The following is a 19513-nucleotide window of genomic DNA, read 5'->3' on the forward strand; positions in this document are numbered from 1 at the left end:
TGGTAAGTGTACCTCAGAGGCCACCAAGGCATATTCCTTTTTTCGTCTGATTGAAGCAATTTCATGTGACTGCCTTGCACCTACCATAGTCTATGTTTTATTTCTATTAATAATAAAATGATTTGGTTTTGTTTTCTCTATTAATTATTGCCAAAATAGCAATGTGATAGCTCTAATTTTACATATTATAAGGTCAAAATATTAATTTTTAATAATATTAAAGTTAAATGTAATAGTATCATATGATTGCTCATTTCTTAATAATATAATTGCTTACCTACATAATTTAGTTGAAGAACCTTACAAAATGAACAGTTCGTGAGTTTTACATTGACGAGGCAATTTTGCAAATTTTGTACCAAATCTAACAAACAATTTTGATAATGTTTTTTTTTTATTATTTTTTGGCTGACTATAGCAACCCACCACGGTTTATTGTTAGTTTTCTTTTTTTTTCAAAAAAAAAAAAAAAGAGAGAAAAATAAAGAACAGATATGCAAGGTCTCTTTTAATGTTTGCACCTTATGATTCTTATAATTTAATGTCAGCATCTTATCATTCTCATTTCATTGTTAAAGACACCACTTGAGAAGTCAACCATGGAATGGAAGCATCTCATTTTATTTTATTTTTCTGTAGTGTTAACTAATACTTCAAGATTTGATGGTGGTCTATGATACTTGCACTTCATCCATTTCCAAAAGTCCATGCTAAAAACAACCTAATAAGATGTCATTAAGGAGAAAAATGCCAAAAATGCAAATCCCAAAATATTTCTAAATATATTGTATATTTTACTAATGTTTTTTTTGCACATTCTCATACAATTTCAAATATATAATGACTATAAAAAAATTCAAATTGATTCAATAATTATATAATTTCACCGTAGTGTTTTTTTTTTTTTTTTATAATTGGAAAACAGATCATTTTTTTTAACACAATAAATTTATTTGGGGTGGCTAATGTAATCGGCTCAATCTCATTATTTTCATGGATGATCTATATTATTGAGACCTAAAAACTGAATAGAGAGGCATGTGAAGTCGACCTAATAAAAAGTTGACAAAGAATTTGTCAAAAGATGATTAGCAGCATAAGATAATTTGCAAGGAAATACATCAATCAATGCAGACAGGCTGAGCATTTACAATAGAGACATCATAAATAATTCTCAAGTAGATCCCCACACGTTATTGAGAAACAAATCACAACAATGGCAGCAATATCATGAGGCCCACACCACGCCAACCACTTCAGTGTGAAAACGAAAATGTTTTCAGTTGATTTTCCATAAAAACAAACGAACAGCACAAAAACCATCCTCCAGAACAGAGGTATCGCAGGAGAAAATTAACAGCAATATTGCGAAGGAAAGGGTGGTGATACAGAGCTCTAAATTGAGCTCTACTTATGTGGCAATGAAAAAAAAAAGAAAAAAAAAAAAAGAAGAAAAAGGCCAAAACATCACATCAATAGTGGGACTCACTCAATAAAGCTCTTAGTTTAGAGCTCTCAAACATTTTTGTATTATACAAACACTTGAGCCATCACAACCTATTGGCAAGTAAATAAGTGAATGATGCAATTCCTCGACAAGCTATGCTATGCGTAATATGCAGTAGACTAATTCAAAATGCTATGCAGAACAAGTGACATTCATTTCCCATGCTATGAAAACACAAGAAAATAATATCAATTCTAAATTTGCCAAAATGATTCCCATTATGTCCAATATACATAATTTCCAATGACCAAGTCTATGTTACACATACCTAAATAAATAAAATAAAATAAAATAAACAGATTTCAGATAAATAGTGACTAAGGAGAAGTGGACGAGCTTCTCATTCATGCAATAGTAGTCAAAAAAATACAACCTGAGGGAAATTCTGTATTGGAGAATATACTCAAAATTGGTAAGTCTACTATAAACCAAACAAATCGACAAACACTTGAATACCGATAAATGAAAGCAAGGATGAAGGTGCAGCCAGCTTGGTAAAGTCTCTTGCAAGTGGAAATAAACCTATGGTCCATTTGGGGACATTCGATAAAATTGGAACAATGCAGAGAAGATTAGCATGGCTATAAGGATGACACACACAGATCGAGAAAATAGACCTATAATTGAAGATCATCATTGAACCAAAAAAATAACAACAACAAACATTTAATAAACTTTAATCATACAATCTAAGAGAGTCAGTGGTCAAGACAAACAGTTTCCAAATGTCAAGCCAACCTCAAAAAACACAAACTTTAACCATACCAAACAGAAACTTTAATCATACCAAACTTTAATTTCAAAGGAGTCCAATGTCACAATCAAAGTTTAGGAAGCAAATTAACAAAAGATAACAGATAGAGGAGACATCAGAATTCAAACAGCCAAAATAGAAATTCTGAGACAATCAAACATATTTTCCCTGTTTGGGTCAAATTCAGTCAAACCATCCTCCTAATAAATAAAGTTAATGGGTGAACTTAACCATGCTTGCAAAACAAAGTAGCTCAAATTAGATAACCTAAATCTAGAATTCGTTATAACACACACCTACAAGTGAATCACACAATTATAAGCTCGGAGGTTGGAATATGAGACAGAACATTAAGAAAGGGTTCACCATCTTCATTACTGGATTTGAACTCTCTGCCGTTCTTTCTCTCCAATAATCTTTTTGTGGCCAAAACCATGGTTTTAAAAATCGGACCGGACCGGCCGGTTCAACCGGTTGAACCGCCGACCGGTCGAGGTTCCGGTCCGGGTACACCCAGTAAACCGGTCATAGTAGAAAACCGGCCTATTTTGAGAGAACCGGAAAAAACCGCCGGTTGAACCGCTGAACCGGTCGACCCGGTTCCGGTTCACCGGGTTTTAAAAACAAATTTTTTGTATTTTTTTCTTTGTTTTTTTTATTCTTTCTTTCTTTTCTTTCTTTCTTATTTTATATATATTATATATTATGTATTATATATATATAATAAAAATTTAATTTGAAACTCTCTTTTAAGGGTTTCCTCTTGTGAGGAATCCCATTGAGAGTTTGAAATTATTGTGAAAGCTTTTATCTATTTATAAGAAAAAAATTCTTCTAAAAAAACTCAAGAAATCTATGTGGGATTCAATCAAATTTATTGGAGGAAAACTTAAAATTTTGATATCCCTCCAAAATTTTTGCTCTTCTTTCAATCAAATTACTTGAATTAAAATCATATGGAGGGAATATTGAATATTTGATTTCTTCTTCCAAAATTAAAATTAATAATATTTTTAAATATATTTTTATATTTTTTAATAAAAAAAGTATTAAGAGAAATATTTAACATTATTAAAATTTTTAATTTATAATTTTATTATTTTTATTTTTATTTAAATATAATTTTAATATATTTATGACGTCACGGTTCGATTCCGGTTCAACCCAACGGTTGAACCGGTGACCCGTCCACCCAATCATTTTTCCAGTTCACTCACCGATCCGATTTTTAAAACATTGGTCAAAACCATAGTGAAGGTTTAAAAATAAAAACAAAATAATATTAAAATAATGCATTTTTATTTTAAACTACACATTTCAAAGCTGTGTCATTTTGATTTAACTTTAAACATGAACGGTTGGATTAGAAAAACAAGATCGGCAGAAGATCCTGTTCCGTGGCTACCACCTCAATACACCTGACCTTGAGCCATTTGAATTTTGAAGCACCATGGAAACACCATGGTATGCACTTTTAACTAGCAGCCTCACAACACACAAATAAACCAATAACAATAATTTGTAAAGAATCATTAAGTAAAAAAATCAAATCCAAAATGAAACTATAGAAAGTTATAAACAATTAAAATTAGAGAAAAAGAGACAAGATCATCACTGGAAATTCCACATCATGAATTTATGATGAAAGCAAATTTGAGTTTCTCACTCAAATCACCATCTCTAATACTTACATATATATATATATATATATACCAACATCATGAGTTGGTAAAAGGATCATACAAAGATTTCAACCCATAAAGAACCTAAAAAGAAAGAATTAATAACAAAATTACCCCAAAATAGTCTGTTTGGTTGTGCTTTCATTTTCTGTTTTCTCTTAACATTTTCCAGAAAACACATGTAAGCTCAATTGGCAAACTCTTCACAAAAAAAAAAAAAAAGATAAAAACTTCTTAAAACAACCTACTTTTAAGGAAACACCAACTGATTGTTTTCAAATTTTGGAAAATGTTTCTTACAAAGATGAAAAAGATATGGAACGAACAATGAGTGTTTTTTTTCGAACTTTTCATTTTTCTTTTCCCTGAAAAAGGAAAACACAATCAATCAGGGTCTTTTGAGAAAACCCACATCATGAATTTAAGATAACAGCCCATACCATGACACAACTTTCTAATTTACCAAACAGTCATCAAGCACAAAACATGAAAACAAAGTGGTATATGAAAAAACTCATAAAATCACCAAAACCCATAGACAACCCGGGTGTACCTATCCTTGAGCCACTTGAAGCTCTTCCTCAGAGACCCTTTGACCTTCCCTTCAACAGCATAAGCCTTATAGCTTGCAACCCTCTTCTTCCTCTGAAACTCAGGGTCTTTCAAACCCCAAGATTTTGAAGAAGACCCAATTGAGCTTTTGCGTTTCTTCAACTTCAAACCTTTCACACCATCCATCTGGGTTTGTGGTGGTGGTGGATAACAAACATATGAAGCATTGAAAGACCTGAAGTCATGAGGATTTGAAGTGGGTCTGTGTCCTCCATAGTAGCTATGTATTTGCATCCTACCATCACCAGCATATGAGTTTGATCTGTAATCTGCCATGGATTCACTGAGAGAAAGATTGATTAAAGTTGAGGAATGGGGGTAGTCTGATTTTGGGTCAGGGGGAGAGAGGGAAGAATGGAATTCGACAAGGGCAAAGGAAACTGTACCCTACTTATAAAAGTGTGTGGCTTTTATTTTTCAGATTTTTACTTTTATTTTTGAATAGTATTTAAGACTTTCAGTATTTTTCATTAAATTTGTCGCAATGTGGTAGGCGAATATATATTATTGGGTTAAAACACAACCAATTAAAACTCAATTTTCTTGTTTTATTATCGTAGAAGAATTTATAAATAACATTTTAAAATTTTCTAACACTCTTATGTTGTGTTTAGTTGGGAGATTTAGGAAGGAAAAGAGAAAAGGTATGTGAAACTATGTGAAATGTAGGTATATTTTTTTCACATTTCACCTACATTTTTCATTTTCCTTTCCAAATCCCTACTCAAATCCCTCAACCAAACACAGTATTAATGTATTGAATTGTTTTAATTGGTTAAGAGGTATGATTTTCATATAAAAAATTAAGAAGTAGATTAATAGTTAAAATTTTATTTTTTATTTCCCTTTCAAAAGACATTAGTCAAAATGAAACTTGTGTTTTGGAAAATTTTAACCTAAAGTTAACTTCCTTTTTTCTTTTTCTTTTTTCAAATGTCAAATCCAAGTTATTTCTCTCACAAATATATATATATATATATATATATACATAATAAATAGTTTTTTTTTTTTTTTTTTTTTTTTTGAGGGGGAGGGGGGGAACATTTTCAGGAGATAATTATTGAGTTGTTTTTACCAAATTAAAATTCAAATTAAGTAATTTAAGGAAATGTATTTTTTACTTTCAATTTAAAGTTGTATTTCAAGGCGACTATGTCAAACAATAAAATGGGGTGTGTTTTTAAAAGATGAAATTGTATTTTATAATACTTCAATAAAAACTACTAATTTCAAAAAAATAAATTATAAATAAAGTGAGTTACTAAAATTAATTACAGAATCAAACATAATCCTCTCACAACCCATTTCATGTGAAAAAGTTATGTCTATTCTACAATCGATATTTGTATTCTAATTTTTATTTTATTTTATTTAAAGAATCAAATGTAACTTACAAAATTTGCACTATTTTTCGTCTACTCTTTAAAGTTCTGTGGAATTTTCTTGGGCTTCGCCTTGAAATTTATTGCCTTTCTTTAAAAATGGGCCATGATTTGTTTTATTGTTGAGATTAAACTACTGACCATCTATTTCATTGACTTGGCCAATCTGAGTCAATAGAACAAAATATGATGGCAAAAATATGAAAATGATGCATACAGACATATATGTATGAAGCTTTGCACTAATGAGAATGAGTCAAATTATAATTTGGGTTAATTGCATGAATATCCCAATTATCATTGAGATATCATTTCATTTTTTCTATTATAAAATTATATAATAATGTGTGTGGGTGTTGATTTCTGACCACACAACCAAACTGGAAACTTAATTGGCGAGTAGCGGCAGAATAAATTAAGTCCGAACACGTGCCAACAAGAATATGAGAATACCGCAGTGGTTCGTCCATTTGGGAACACTCCGACGATTAAGTCAATAATCTTATCTCTCACAGATATCAATACAAGTACTTAAACTTCAATAATGAAAGCATAAAAGCATCTCAAATAAAGCATACCTTAGACCCACGAGGGTGCCTTACTTTTATAATGATCAGTGTCCAACTTCCCCTAGAAGTCTTACTTCATGAGACTTTATCCTTTACAAAGATAACTCCCTCAAGAGTCTCAGAACACGTGGCATCTCGGCTGATGTCAGGACGGGCACGTCAGGACTCGAAATCATAACTTTTTGCCATATTTTTCTAATTCCAGCAAAACAATTTCATCTTCCTATTTCATCTCGTAATCACAACTTTTTGCCATATTTTTCTAATTCCAGCAAAACCATTTCATCTTCCTATTTCATCTCTATCTATGTCCCTAGACTGTCTTTCTCTTGGCCTCTGCAAACCATCATCGATGTTCTTAAAGCATTCATATTACTGTGAAGACTCCCTTTGTGCCCAAGGTTCAAACTTTACCAGCTGAACCAGACTAATAGCCAAACAATTCATCAGCTGCTCCACACATCAACCCACCATCTCAATAGCAGTGAAAACACCGACATAGCGACAATCTTGCAGCTAGAACCAAGAACAGGAAACACCGAGGTCCTAAGCTCCCAGCCTTAGACCTTGATAATTTTCCAATCGCCTTATCTGTGAGTAACCATTGTCGTAACCAATGACGACGTCTCTCGTCGAACTCTTGTCGTAGAAGACCTTCTTGTTGACATCCCTGATGTCATGACTGTGCAATCCACTCCATCTCCTTATAGTCAATCCAACATGCTCATGCCTCCAGCAACTCAATATCTCGAAAGAGAAGCACATGAAGCAAATGGACCAAGCTACTGCTGCCAAAGCCGAGGCCATTACTAAGGCCGAAAAAACAAGTCAACATGGCCTGCAATAAAGGCTATTATCTTGATTGGATGGCAGCCCTCAAAAAGATGTTTGTCCCCGAGGACTCACCCATCCGTGATATGGGTCAGCTCAATATCTCTTTCCCTCTCTCTCCCAATCAATCTAAAGATGAGGTCGATGAAATAGAAAAGGCCGACGAGGAGGAGGTTGGGGACAAGGAAGAGGCCGAGGCTGAGGTTGCCGAGAAAGAATCTGAAGCTACTACTGGGGCCAAGTTCCCAACTCTAAATGAGCAAGTCCTTGACTTGACTTAGGGTGAGGAGGATGAGGTTCAAAAGACCACTTTTGAGGCTGAGGTCAAGACTACCAACAAGAGCCTAGATGACACACTGCGTGAGATCGACGCCGAGATCCAAGTTGAAAAATCTGCCCAACTATCGGCCGAGGTTGACACAATGCCAATTGCCAAGGCAGGGCAGACTGTGAAAAATGCATGAACTTTGGTTTTTCCTCCTTTTTGTACTTTTCCTTCTTACTTTTGGACAGCTGTAATCTTTTGTTTGAAAAGTGTTAGCTTTATATTTGGTCGATGTGCCCCTTTTGTCTTTGTAGATGAGCAAGTAATCTCTTATACCAGGCCGAAGTGCCTTTTTGTACTTGAACAAGTTTCTTTTTTGAATACGAGTCTTATATTTTCTTCCAAGTGTTGAATGTATGCCTTCTTTTCTTCTATGCATGTTTGTTGCTTTCTTTCATGCTTTTCATGCTTCCAAACTTAGAATATTTTTGCATTTCTTCAAAGTGTACCTTAACTATATAATAACTCCAGGATACAATATCTCGAATAAACCTTGACTGTTTGCCTCGGCTAGCCATTTTCATTCCTCGGCTAACACTTTAAAAATAAAAATATTTTTACAAACGTTATTGCTTTTTTACCTCCATACGTTATCTTCTAGGAATGAGCAGCGGATATACCGATCCGCCAAAACCGACCGAACCAAACCGAACCGATCTGCCATATTTTGGACAGATGTGTGATGACGAGTAGACGGTTGCGGGTTGATTTTCTTCAATCCGCCAAATTTGGAGACGGATGGCGGATTTGAGATTCTTTTGGCCGCAACCGAACCGCCAAACCGCGAGCACACCTAATAATTTATAAGACTTTGTGTTTTTAGTTTGTTTAAATATTCTTTTTGTGTTTTCAATTAAAAAAGAATTTAAATATTTTGTTGAAAAAAAATTTTCAACTTGAATATCTTTTTTGAATTGAAAAAAATAAACGTATTATTTATCTATATTTTTTATTTTTTAAATATATCTCTAAAAATAATAAATAAAAAATATGATATATGCTGATTGATTTTTGTTTTCAAAAACAGATATAGATGTAATAATACAGAAACATACAATCTCTACTACTGCTCTATTCATGATTTTGGTGGTTTGAATTGTTTTTATATTTTAAGAACCACAAATTGTAATACTTTATGTGGATGAGGCATGCTGTGATTGTAGTGTGTAGATGAGGCATGCAGTGATTGTGATATTCTAAAGTTTCAAACTTTCTTACTTTGGATGAGGCATGCAATAATTGTAATATTTTTTTAAGTCATTGACTGTAATACTTTCTTTTTCTTTTTTTTTTTGAAGAAGTACACAAGTTGAATTATGTTGAAAATTTATAAAATTTTAAACCGCCAAAACCGATTCGCATCTATCCGTCAAACCGCCAATCCGCTCAATCCACATCCGCCGGATTGGCGGACGGATACGAATTGATTTTCTCTAATCCGCCCATCTGGCAGACAGATGGCGGATTGGAGGTTCCGTGGTCGCAACCGACTCGCGCCCACCCCTACTATCTTTTATTAAGACTTCACCATTTCCAAGTGTTGATAACTTGGTTGGTTCACCTTGGGTAACATGTACCTCGAATACTTTATTCATCATCGCATCGGCTAACTCAAACTTGTAAATTTCTCCGAAATTTCAACAAGTGTTAAGCCCATTTCTGAAAATTTCAACAAGTGTCAAACTCTTAAGTTTGTTCATCACTCCAGCTCCCTGTCCCCTAATATAAACCTAAGTTCCACTTAAGTTCACATTAAGCATGTAACTATAGTCTTTTGCCGAAGTTAGATTCAAACAAAGGCTTCCCGAGGTATTTCAACCTTGGTTTCTATGTTAATGAACTTAGTTCCATTCTGAGTTTGACTCTACCAATATGGCAAGTCCAGGTTAATTCAACTTAGTTCAACTGCATTCTATGCAAGTATAATTCAACTCTGCCATATAATGAGTCTAAGTTATTCGTCATGTTTCATTCAGAAACATCGCTAACTTAGTTCAACTCTATTATATGCAAGTATAATTCAACTCTGCCATATAATAAGTCATAAGTTATTCGCCATGTTTCATTCAGAAACATTGTCAACTTAGTTCAACTCTATTATATGCAAGTATTATTTAACTCTGTCATATAATAAGTCTAAGTTATTCATCGTATTTCATTCAGAAATATCGCCAATTTAGTTCAACTCTATTATGTGCAAGTATAATTCAACTCTGTCATATAATAAGTGTAAGTTATTCGTCATGTTTCATTTAGAAACATCGCCAACTTAGTTCAACTCTATTATATGCAAGTATAATTCGACTATGTCATATAATAAGTCTAAGTTATTCGTCATGTTTTATTCAGAAACATCGCCAACTTAGTTCAACTCTATTATATGCAAGTATAATTCCACTCTGCCATATAGTAAGTCTAAGTTATTCGTCATGTTTTATTCAGAAATATCGCCAACTTAGTACAACTGTATCATATACAAGTATAATTCAACTTTACCATATGATAAGTCTAAGTTACTTATCGTGTTCACCATGGAAACGTCGCCATAAGACATTTCGGTCTTATCACACAATCATGGATTCTAACAACATTTTCATGCTTTTTTACATAGGCTTTGGCATCTTTTTGCATGTAGGGTCACCAGAATCCCTATGATATAGCTCTGTGGGCAAGGGATCTACCCCCTGTATGGATCTCGTGTAAAAAGTTTTTAACCTGGGAAAGATGTACACATCGCAATACAGGTCCAGTAAAAGTCCTTCTGTATAGATGGCCTTCTGCCGACGGGCAGAACCTGGCCGACTTTAGTCTGATCTTGTGTGCTTCTTTTTTGTCTTCTAGGATCTGGGATTTGCTCATTTAGGCTGAGCTCTTGTCTTCTCGGACCTACTTATCTAGGCGGAGATCTTGTCTTCTGGGATCTGGGATCCGGGATCTGGAATCCGGGATCTGCTCACTTAGGTTGAGCTCTTGTCTTCTCGGACCTACTTATCTAGGCCGAGATCTTGTCTTCTGGGATCTGGGATCCGAGATCTTGAATTCGGGATCTGCTCACTTAGACTGAGCTCTTGTCTTCTCGGACCTAATCATCTAGGCCGAGATCTTATCTTCTGGGATCTGGAATCCAGGATCTGCTCACTTGGGCTGATCCTTCTATACTTGAAAGTCATCTCCTTAGGAGCGCTCATGCCCCCTGTCTTTGCATCCCTTCTGGAAGGGTCTTTATTCCGTTAATGTCGACATATTCTCCATCTTTGCTAAACTAGTCGTTGCCGACATGTTGATCTTGCACGATGATAGCCATCTATTCTAACTAAGTTCCCACAGACGGCACCAAATTGTGGGTGTTGATTTCCTACCACACAACCAAACGGGAAACTCAGCTGGAGAGCACTGACAGAATAAATTAAGCCCGAACACCTGCCAGAAAGAATATGAGAATACTGTGGTGGTTCATCCATCTGGGGGCACTCCGACGATCAAGTCAGTAATCTTATCTCTCACAAATATCAATACAAGTACTGAAACTTCAACAATGAAAGCATAAAAGCATCTCAAATAAAGCATACCTTAGACCCACGAGGGTGCCTTACTTTTATAATGATCAGTGTCCAACTTCCCCTAGAAGTCTTACTTCATGGGACTCTATTCTTTACAAGGATAACATTTATCACAACTCACACTATTCAGATTAAGATGAACTCCCTCAAGAGTCTCATCTCTATCCAAATAGGTAGCTTGATGTCATCTAGGACTCTAATCTTCTATCTAAATATCTTGAATTCCGGTATTATCACACTATATCTTGGCACCATAGTCCGCCCACGTGGCACCTCAGCTAACAACCTCAGCCACGTGGACTACTTAAAAATATGTCCCCACAATGTGAATAGACATTCTTTGTTTTTGTTGAGACAAGGAAGTATGAAAAAAACAGCACCACCTTCGAATTGAGGTCCAAAGATATTGAAGGTAATTTTCTCTCTTTATTAGCCCTTATAAAACCTAAAACTGTCTTCATAATAACATTGTTCAACAAGTCCAATAAGTGGGAGTTCACTCTTACTACGTTTAGCAAGTAGCTAGTTTCACTTTTACTGCATTTACGTTGTGTTTAGTTAAGAGATTTGGAAAGGAAAAGAGAAAAAGTATATGAAACTAGGTGAAATGTGAGTATATTTTATTCACATTTCACCTACTTTTTTTTATTTCTCTTTCCAAATCTCTCTTCAAATCTCCTAACCAAACACAACATTAGTAAGCAGCTCTAAGTTCAAATCTCTACGAGAACGATGTGGTTTCCATCCACCTCTATTTCCAGCTTCTACTTGCTAGGATCCTTGCGGAGTTATATGATTCAAATCCATTTCAAAAATTGTTTACCTTAGCAATAGCTTACAACACTAAAAATTAACCTTCTCAAGTGCTAGATGTAAATGTTCGCTTTCACAAGTTTTATACGTGACTACTTTTACCTAAAATTCACCTTTTACTTATCAAAAAAAGTTTACTAAGATGTCGTTTGAGAAGTGGATTGACTTTTTAATTTTTTTGACTATTTTAGTTTGGAACTAAAAAGCTTGATTTAGAAAGGGCTTTAGACTTTTTTGACTTTTTTGTGAAAAAAAAAATGTAATGATTATGGGTTGAATGTGATATTTTGTCTTATTAGGCTAAAAAATCTATTTTATTTTTTGTGACTATTTTAACCAAAAAAGCCTCAAAACTATCTTCCCAAACGGAGCTTAACTGAACTGGCCCAAGCACAGATCTCCCTCTCAAAAACCAACGCCAAGAAAGAGATTCATTAAATAAGTAAAAATTTGCTAAAAACATTCCTTCCATTTTTTATAGAGTAATGTCAGATATCTCAAATGAATTATCAAATATTCTATCAAACACTCACATGGGTATGAGACCATGTAGTATGAGACCATGTAGTGTAGATTGACATCCATGTGAGTATTTAATAGAATATTTGATAATTCATTTGAGATCTTTAACATTTTTGTTTTCCACAAGGCCTTTCTCTCACTTATAGTCTCAGTCCTATGGCTCCTCCGCTTTATGAAACCCGTTTAAGCCCCTCATGTCCAGCTCCTTGACAAACTAAAAAGCCCCCTCCGACCTTTTTATTGAGTAAAAAAAAAAGTCAAGGAAAAAGAACACCCCAAAAAAAGACAATATGATAATAACTTGTTAATGTCAGACAGTTGCACAGAGTATTATAGTGTGCCTACATGTGCTGAGGGTCATCATGAGTTTTGGTGTCTATATGTGCAATGAGCATCGATGTTAGCATGCCAGTCACTTCCTCATGCAGCTACTACTGGATTGAAAAGCCCCAAGAAAGATGTTTTGGTCCACATTTTGAAACAGACAGCGCCAGCTAAAGGTTGTCTGTCTGAGTATGCTTTTCCTTCCCTTTTATGTTTTACAAAATTTCAATAATTTAGGGTACATTATCAACTCACTACACTAACCCTACCATCAAAATTTCTAAATAAGTTTTGCACTGCAAGTGCGAGCTCCATAGACCCACATTCAATGCCACTGCACTTTGTGTCAAACTCAGAGACACAAACTCAATAATCACAAGCAAAACTCTATATTCAAACTCGCAGCTCATGAAAGAGGAACAATTATGTAAGCTAGTAATGTGTTCCTCTGTCAAACAAATTTTCAACTGGCCATTTCTATCAAATAAATTTACAGTGATATACCCATGAAAGCTGAATGGACCAAGATAGAGGGCATGACAAGGAATAAAGCAATTTCTCAAGTTATCTGCTTATCACTAACTCCATTTGGGACACATCCAAAAACTCATCAAGTCCATGACACAACAGTGCATGCAGATAGAACCAACAATGATTCCAACTGTGACTTGTAAACAATGAAAAAAGAACAAGAAACAGTAAATATAAACCTAAACAAATTTAGAAGCCAAAAAACAAGAGAAAAAAGCTCATAAAAGCCAAGAACGGAGATAACGGTGACTCCTGAAATGAAAAACAGATGCACAACTTAATATCCATTCTCATACACAAACTTAAAAGCAAACTGTAGAACTCAATAATGTCGGTTCAAACAACATCCACTTGTGCAAGTTATTTTAGACAACATTACAAAAGCAAAACCAACAAAATTTGCAACCATGGATACCTACAACATCCAAATTGGGAACACATGTCCCTATGCGAAATCATAAGGCCCACATCTCCCAATTGTAAGTCTAATACATACTTTAATCAAGGTGCTAAAACCCTATGAAATAAGATGATAAATAACTTCCAAGTAGAAAACAATTTACCTCACCGAACCAAAACCCTTCAAAGGAGATCAGCAACGTTTGCCGGGAGCTCCTCAACCACCACATTATAGAACCTCTGGATGTCAGCCAGCATCCTCTCGTCATCTTTGGTCACAAAGTTGATGGCAACACCCTTCCTCCCAAACCGTCCACTACGTCCAATTCGATGGAGGTAGTTCTCTGGCTGGGTTGGGAGATCATAATTGATCACAAGAGAGACTTGCTGGACGTCAATACCACGGGCCAAAAGATCAGTGGTGATGAGCACACGTGAGGAACCAGAACGGAATTCCCTCATGATGATATCTCTAGTGTTCTGATCCATGTCTCCATGAGTGGCAGAGACTGTGTGATCACGGCTGCGCATTTTGTCAGTGAGCCAGTCAACCTTGCGCCGAGTGTTAACAAAGATGACACTTTGGGTTATGGCCAAGGTTTCATAGAGATCACAAAGCGTCTCGAGCTTCCATTCCTCCTTATCGACATTGACATAAAATTGCTTGATACCCTCAAGAGTAAGTTCATCACGTTTCACAAGAATCCTCACAGGTTTGTTCATGAATTTCCTAGTGATTTCAAGGGCCTCAGGTGGCATTGTGGCAGAGAACACCCCAACCTGGATCTTAGGTGGCAGTAACTGGAATATATCATAGATCTGTCGCGAACAAAATTACGGTATTAGACAGAAACACACTAAATTGCAAACGGCTGGAACTGAAACTTATCTCACTATAAAGTATCTGCAAGATTGTCTCAAGAAACCAAGACCATACACAATAAATCACATATAAACTTCAAAAACCTAAGAAAAATCCAATTAATAATTAGAGCAAATTATTCCTCATCTACCTTCTTATTATACCCTTCACCTAAGAAAAGTTATGTCATACCTAAACAGAAAGATGACAGCAGCAAGCAGATTAACAAAACAAACAAATCAAAGAAAAACTAAGTAACCTGATCTTTGAAGCCTCGTGAAAGCATTTCATCTGCCTCATCCAACACAAACATTTTGATGTAATCAGGGCGAAGTGACTGTCTACGCAACATGTCGAATACTCGACCAGGGGTACCAACAACAACATGAACCCCACTTGAAAGAATGCGCTGATCTTCACGCACACTGGTCCCTCCTACACAAGCATGAACCTTCACACCAAGATAGTCACCCAGTGCTCGCATGACCTTTTCAATTTGCTGAGCAAGTTCACGAGTGGGTGCAAGAACCAACGCTTGGCATTCAACTATACCATAATCAAGCTGCTGCAGAATTCCAGAGCAGAAAGTTGCAGTTTTTCCAGTTCCGGACTGTGCTTGTTGAATTACATCAAGTCCTTTGCAAAAGGGAACTATCCCCCTTTGCTGAATTGCAGAGGGCTTCTCAAAACCTACAAACAAATTCAAATCCAACTTTCAGCTCTTCATGTTGCCAAAGGTGAGCCTCAGAACAAAAAAAATAATTAGAAGGCAGTGTTTTGTGATGCTAACCTAAATCTTGAAATAGACAGAACCTACCAGTTTTGTAGCTATATAGTTAACCATTCGGCACTCTTACCCAATTGGTGAAAAGTGAATGAGTAATTCATATCAAATTAAAACTAAATGCCCTAAATGGAGCTACATAGGCAACAAAACACTAGAACTGGAAAAGCTCCAGTCTGATGGTGAAGATCTAATCAACAGTAATAGAGCTATCTCTGCCCCCTGATTTAATCAAGAAAACAGATAAAAGTTTGCTTTAGAGAAATTTATTATGAACTACTTTTTTTTAATAAAAAAGTATACCATAGGCATAAATGCCCCTCAGGAGATTTTCTTGCAAGCCCATTGCATCAAAGCTGTCATAAACTTCATCATACGAAGTGAAGAATTCTTCCCCATCAGTCGTCCCAAGTCTGCCCATCAATTGACGACCAAACCAAAACATCAGCATTTTCGTTTCCATAAGGAAGAGGAGGAGGGGGAAAAGGAGAAGAAGTTAATATATTATAAAAACTTCGTAAAGAAACAAGAAGCAAAACCATTTATTGCCACCGAAACAACAATGAATGTTTATAGAATGAAATGACAAAACTTACAAGTCACTCATTCTGGCATCATACTGACGAGCGTCAAATTGAGAACCCTCTGGGGCCAAGCCAGCCATGTCTGCAATCATTAAAAATAAAAATACTACTCATAAGCACAGTTCCAATGAAAATCTTTCAGCTCACAGAGAAGTCCCTCCAACTATGGTATGAAATTGAGACAGTATATAGATGATATTCCGTGATGGAAAATTGAAATAGTACTTTCATGTTTCACAATCCAAAGAATCAAGCATCAATCATTTTTTCACTTACATTTATCTCTGGGCCAGCTAAGGCAAATTAATGAAAAGCTACATTAAGATAACAATTTGATGAACAAAAATTTGGAAACACATACTTGAATATATGGAAACATAAACATACACATGTTTTGCAGACAATTTCAAAAAACAGGCAGAGGAAAATGTAATTAAAACACCAGAAACCATCTCCATATTAACTCCAAGAAGAGAATTGAAAGAAAAATAAAAAAATAAAATAAAAAAACCTAATGTCCACTGATAAAAAGGGAAAAACAAAACCTCACACAATTACTCTGTGGTTCAATGTCAAAAAGGGGGAAACAATACTTCTAATCTAAAAAGTACCATGCGAGAATGCTGACCCAATCAATTTTGCTTAGAGAGAGAGAGAGAGAGAGAGAGAGAGACAGACAGAGAGAGGGGCAATTGAGGCATTCAGAAGATGCTAAATAAAGGGTGCTTATAGCAATAAGCTAAATGCAAAAAAAATGAAATTCCGCTTATCTAAAACAATTTACCTTATCTTGCATTAAAATACATCAGAATAAGCAGGTGTGTTCTGCACATTTGTTTATCTTGCATTAACATAGTTTGTCTTCTCTCACTGCATCCGCATCCCTACTTTTAGGTTATGATTGATTTTCTCATAAGATATCTATTCAACATTATCTTCTACCTATATTTTAATGAATATATATTTTCTACATTCCTAATTTAGACTATTATTCAGTTAATTTTGGCTTTCCGAGCTTAAAATTGTACAAATGATATATGTCGTTCTCTCTCATTTCTTAATCATTATATACTCTTGGAGTTCAAGTTTCGTGAGGGGAAGGAACTAAATCAGGTTAGCTTTTTAAACTTAAATTAAATCCATGATCACGAACCACGATAATGTGTGGTTTATCTTCAATTGTTGTCTAATCAATGCAATCTTATGCCACTTAAACTGTGTAATCTGCTACAACAGCCAAATAATAAAATAAGTTAACTGTGCAGCTATTTTGGGTTTGAATTTGCATTCGAGATGCTTTAAAAGTTTACACTAACTGGCCCCAGTTTAAACATAAAGACAGAAATGTTGGCTTGAGGTCAAAAGTTGATTATGGCACAAGATGATCAACCAACTACCTTTTCTTTTGGCATATGAATGACAAGAAGTTAGGGTAAATGTGAGCAAATGTTCAAGATGTTCACAAGTTTCTTTTATGCTCATGGTCTGATTAGTTATGCTTTACTTGCATTCACTAAAAACTAAAACATACACAATTTTTAGATTGAAAAAGTAATCACCATGTTTGTTTTCAGTTTTTTAAAAACACTATTTAGAAAATTCTACTTTCTTGTTTTTTGTTTTTTTTTTGTTTTTATTGAATTTTTTAAATATTTTAAGCAATTTTTTTAATTTTTAAATACACCTAACGTAAATACACTTAAAAAGTATAATTTTCACAAACAAAAAAAAAATCTTTAAAAAATTCACTAAATACCAAAAATACAAAAAAAAATACTAAAATTCAGTATATTTTTTGTATTTTTGTGTATTTATTAATGTTTTAAAATACTTTTCACAAATATTTTACTTCTTAGATATATTTGAGTAAGGTGCATCTAAAAAAGTAAAAAAAATGCTTAAAATTTTAAAAATATTCATTAAAAACAAAAAACACGAAAAACAAAAAAACTCAATTTTTAGAAAACTGAATACAGAAAACTAAAACAAAACACACTGAATAGGATTATTATTTCATGCTATTACTTAATTCAAGTTGTGTGCCCAATAGCTAGTATCAAGAATAGCCAAGACGGGTGTAGGGAAGGCGACTGCTTCCCCTACGATTTCAAAGAACTCCTTTTCTATACTAGTTTAGCCATTAATTATCTCCAAACAATTAAGGTTGCCCCTCTATATATATCAAACATGAATCAAAGTTTAACATTAAAAAAATTAATAAAATATACCAAAAGGAATTAGTTTTTCAAAACTAGTGACAATTACAAGCCCTAACCTGCAAAGAAGACAAAAAGATGGAGGAGTACGCAAGTTAGTTGATTACATTCAATGAGAAAGACATTTTTGTGGTGTTCTCATATAGATATCTTTAATGACATGGAAACACATGGAACACAATTCAATATGTCTCACTTTAGTGGATAAATAGTTGCCATATTTTGTAACTCAATATAGATGCAAAAAGATCATGTGTTTACTTATATATGATTTCATGTTATTTTCACTTTTTATACTGGTAGAAATTGATTTTGTAATCCATACACTTTTTTTTTTTTTTTTTAAATGTTAGTTATATGTTCGCCCCTATATTATAATTTTGGGTACATCAGTGGTTAGTATATATCTATTCTATTATATAACGCGTAAAAGCTGTCACGTTTTTCCCTTTCCCAATATTTCCCTTCCTATCCAATAACTATCCCATCCAATAACTGCTGAATAAGTTTTCTCATTCAACAAACGGCCCAAAACTGCCAATTAATTTTACTCAATCATCAAATTATGCAAAAATTTTGATGTAAAATTACAAACGCATCACGTTGCATCCTGCTTGTATATATTTATACACAAAAGAACAGCACAATTTCATGGGATGAAAAGCAGCAATATCTAAACAAAATCGAGCAGGTGAATCATTCATTATCAATCTGAAGAAATTTGAACAAAATTATATATATTCAATCCAAACAAAAATCAAATCAAGGAACTTCTAACACGAGATTTCAACACCGATCATAGTCGAAACTCAAACTGGAGCGAATCTGATGAATCAACTTTATCAACAGTTTCAAAACATAGATAGAGAGAAAAAGATTGAAATTTTCCGTGACTACCTGATAGCAGTGAAAGGTCGCTGAAGAACTGTGAGGAAGATAGAGATGGAGAGCTTGTGACTGAGATCGATCGCTTTTTGGCTAGGGTTAGGGTTTTCCCAAACTCCTCGGATCTACGCCGCGGAGTTGAGGAACAGAACAGCGAGAGCAAAAGAACAAGATATATGATGAGACAGGGAGGTGTTTGTATAAGTTGTGAGATAGATCAGTAGTATTTGAGCTTTATAAAAGGCTAATAATACTGATAATAATAATACTAATAATAAGGATAATACCGATAATAATAATACTAATAATAAAGATAAATTACAAATACGACTTTTAATGTTTGCTTAAAATATAGATTATTTTTTGTAATT

General features: G+C 34.4%; 1 protein-coding gene and 1 non-coding gene across 3 annotated transcripts; one reads left to right on the forward strand and one right to left on the reverse strand.

Moving 5' to 3' along the window:
• Positions 1 to 2034: 2034 nt before the first annotated feature.
• On the forward strand, positions 2035 to 2132 carry LOC114309653 (U6 spliceosomal RNA). The gene has a single exon (XR_003645805.1). It is a non-coding gene; the product is annotated as a U6 spliceosomal RNA (small nuclear RNA).
• An 11538-nt stretch (positions 2133 to 13670) lies between these two features.
• On the reverse strand, positions 13671 to 19418 carry LOC114309648 (eukaryotic initiation factor 4A-10). 2 transcript variants are annotated; one of them, XM_028255438.2, is made up of 5 exons: positions 19155 to 19418; positions 16054 to 16123; positions 15761 to 15870; positions 14933 to 15363; positions 13671 to 14630 (listed from the first exon to the last, which is right to left on the reverse strand). In XM_028255438.2, the coding sequence occupies exons 2-5, from the start codon at positions 16119 to 16121 to the stop codon at positions 13995 to 13997; spliced, it is 1245 nt and encodes a 414-aa protein (XP_028111239.1). In that variant the 5' UTR covers positions 16122 to 16123; positions 19155 to 19418; the 3' UTR covers positions 13671 to 13994. The 2 variants fall into 2 exon arrangements, with proteins under 2 accessions (XP_028111239.1, XP_028111238.1); XM_028255437.2 differs by lacking the exon at positions 19155 to 19418 and having other exon boundaries at positions 16054 to 16133.
• Positions 19419 to 19513: the final 95 nt, after the last annotated feature.

The sequence above is a fragment of the Camellia sinensis genome, chromosome 13 (assembly GCF_055761805.1).
Source record: "Camellia sinensis isolate YWXY chromosome 13, ASM5576180v1, whole genome shotgun sequence".
Classification (NCBI taxonomy): domain Eukaryota; kingdom Viridiplantae; phylum Streptophyta; class Magnoliopsida; order Ericales; family Theaceae; genus Camellia; species Camellia sinensis.

Coding starts and splice junctions, on each gene's coding strand:
- LOC114309648 (XM_028255437.2), bottom strand. CDS start 16,133: ATGATTGCAGACATGGCTGGCTTGGCCCCAGAGGGTTCTCAATTTGAC. Junction 15,871..16,053: donor GATGCCAGAATGAGTGACTT/GTAAGTTTTGTC, acceptor ATTGATGGGCAG/ACTTGGGACGACTGATGGGG. Junction 15,364..15,760: donor GAGGGGCATTTATGCCTATG/GTATACTTTTTT, acceptor ATTTGTTTGTAG/GTTTTGAGAAGCCCTCTGCA.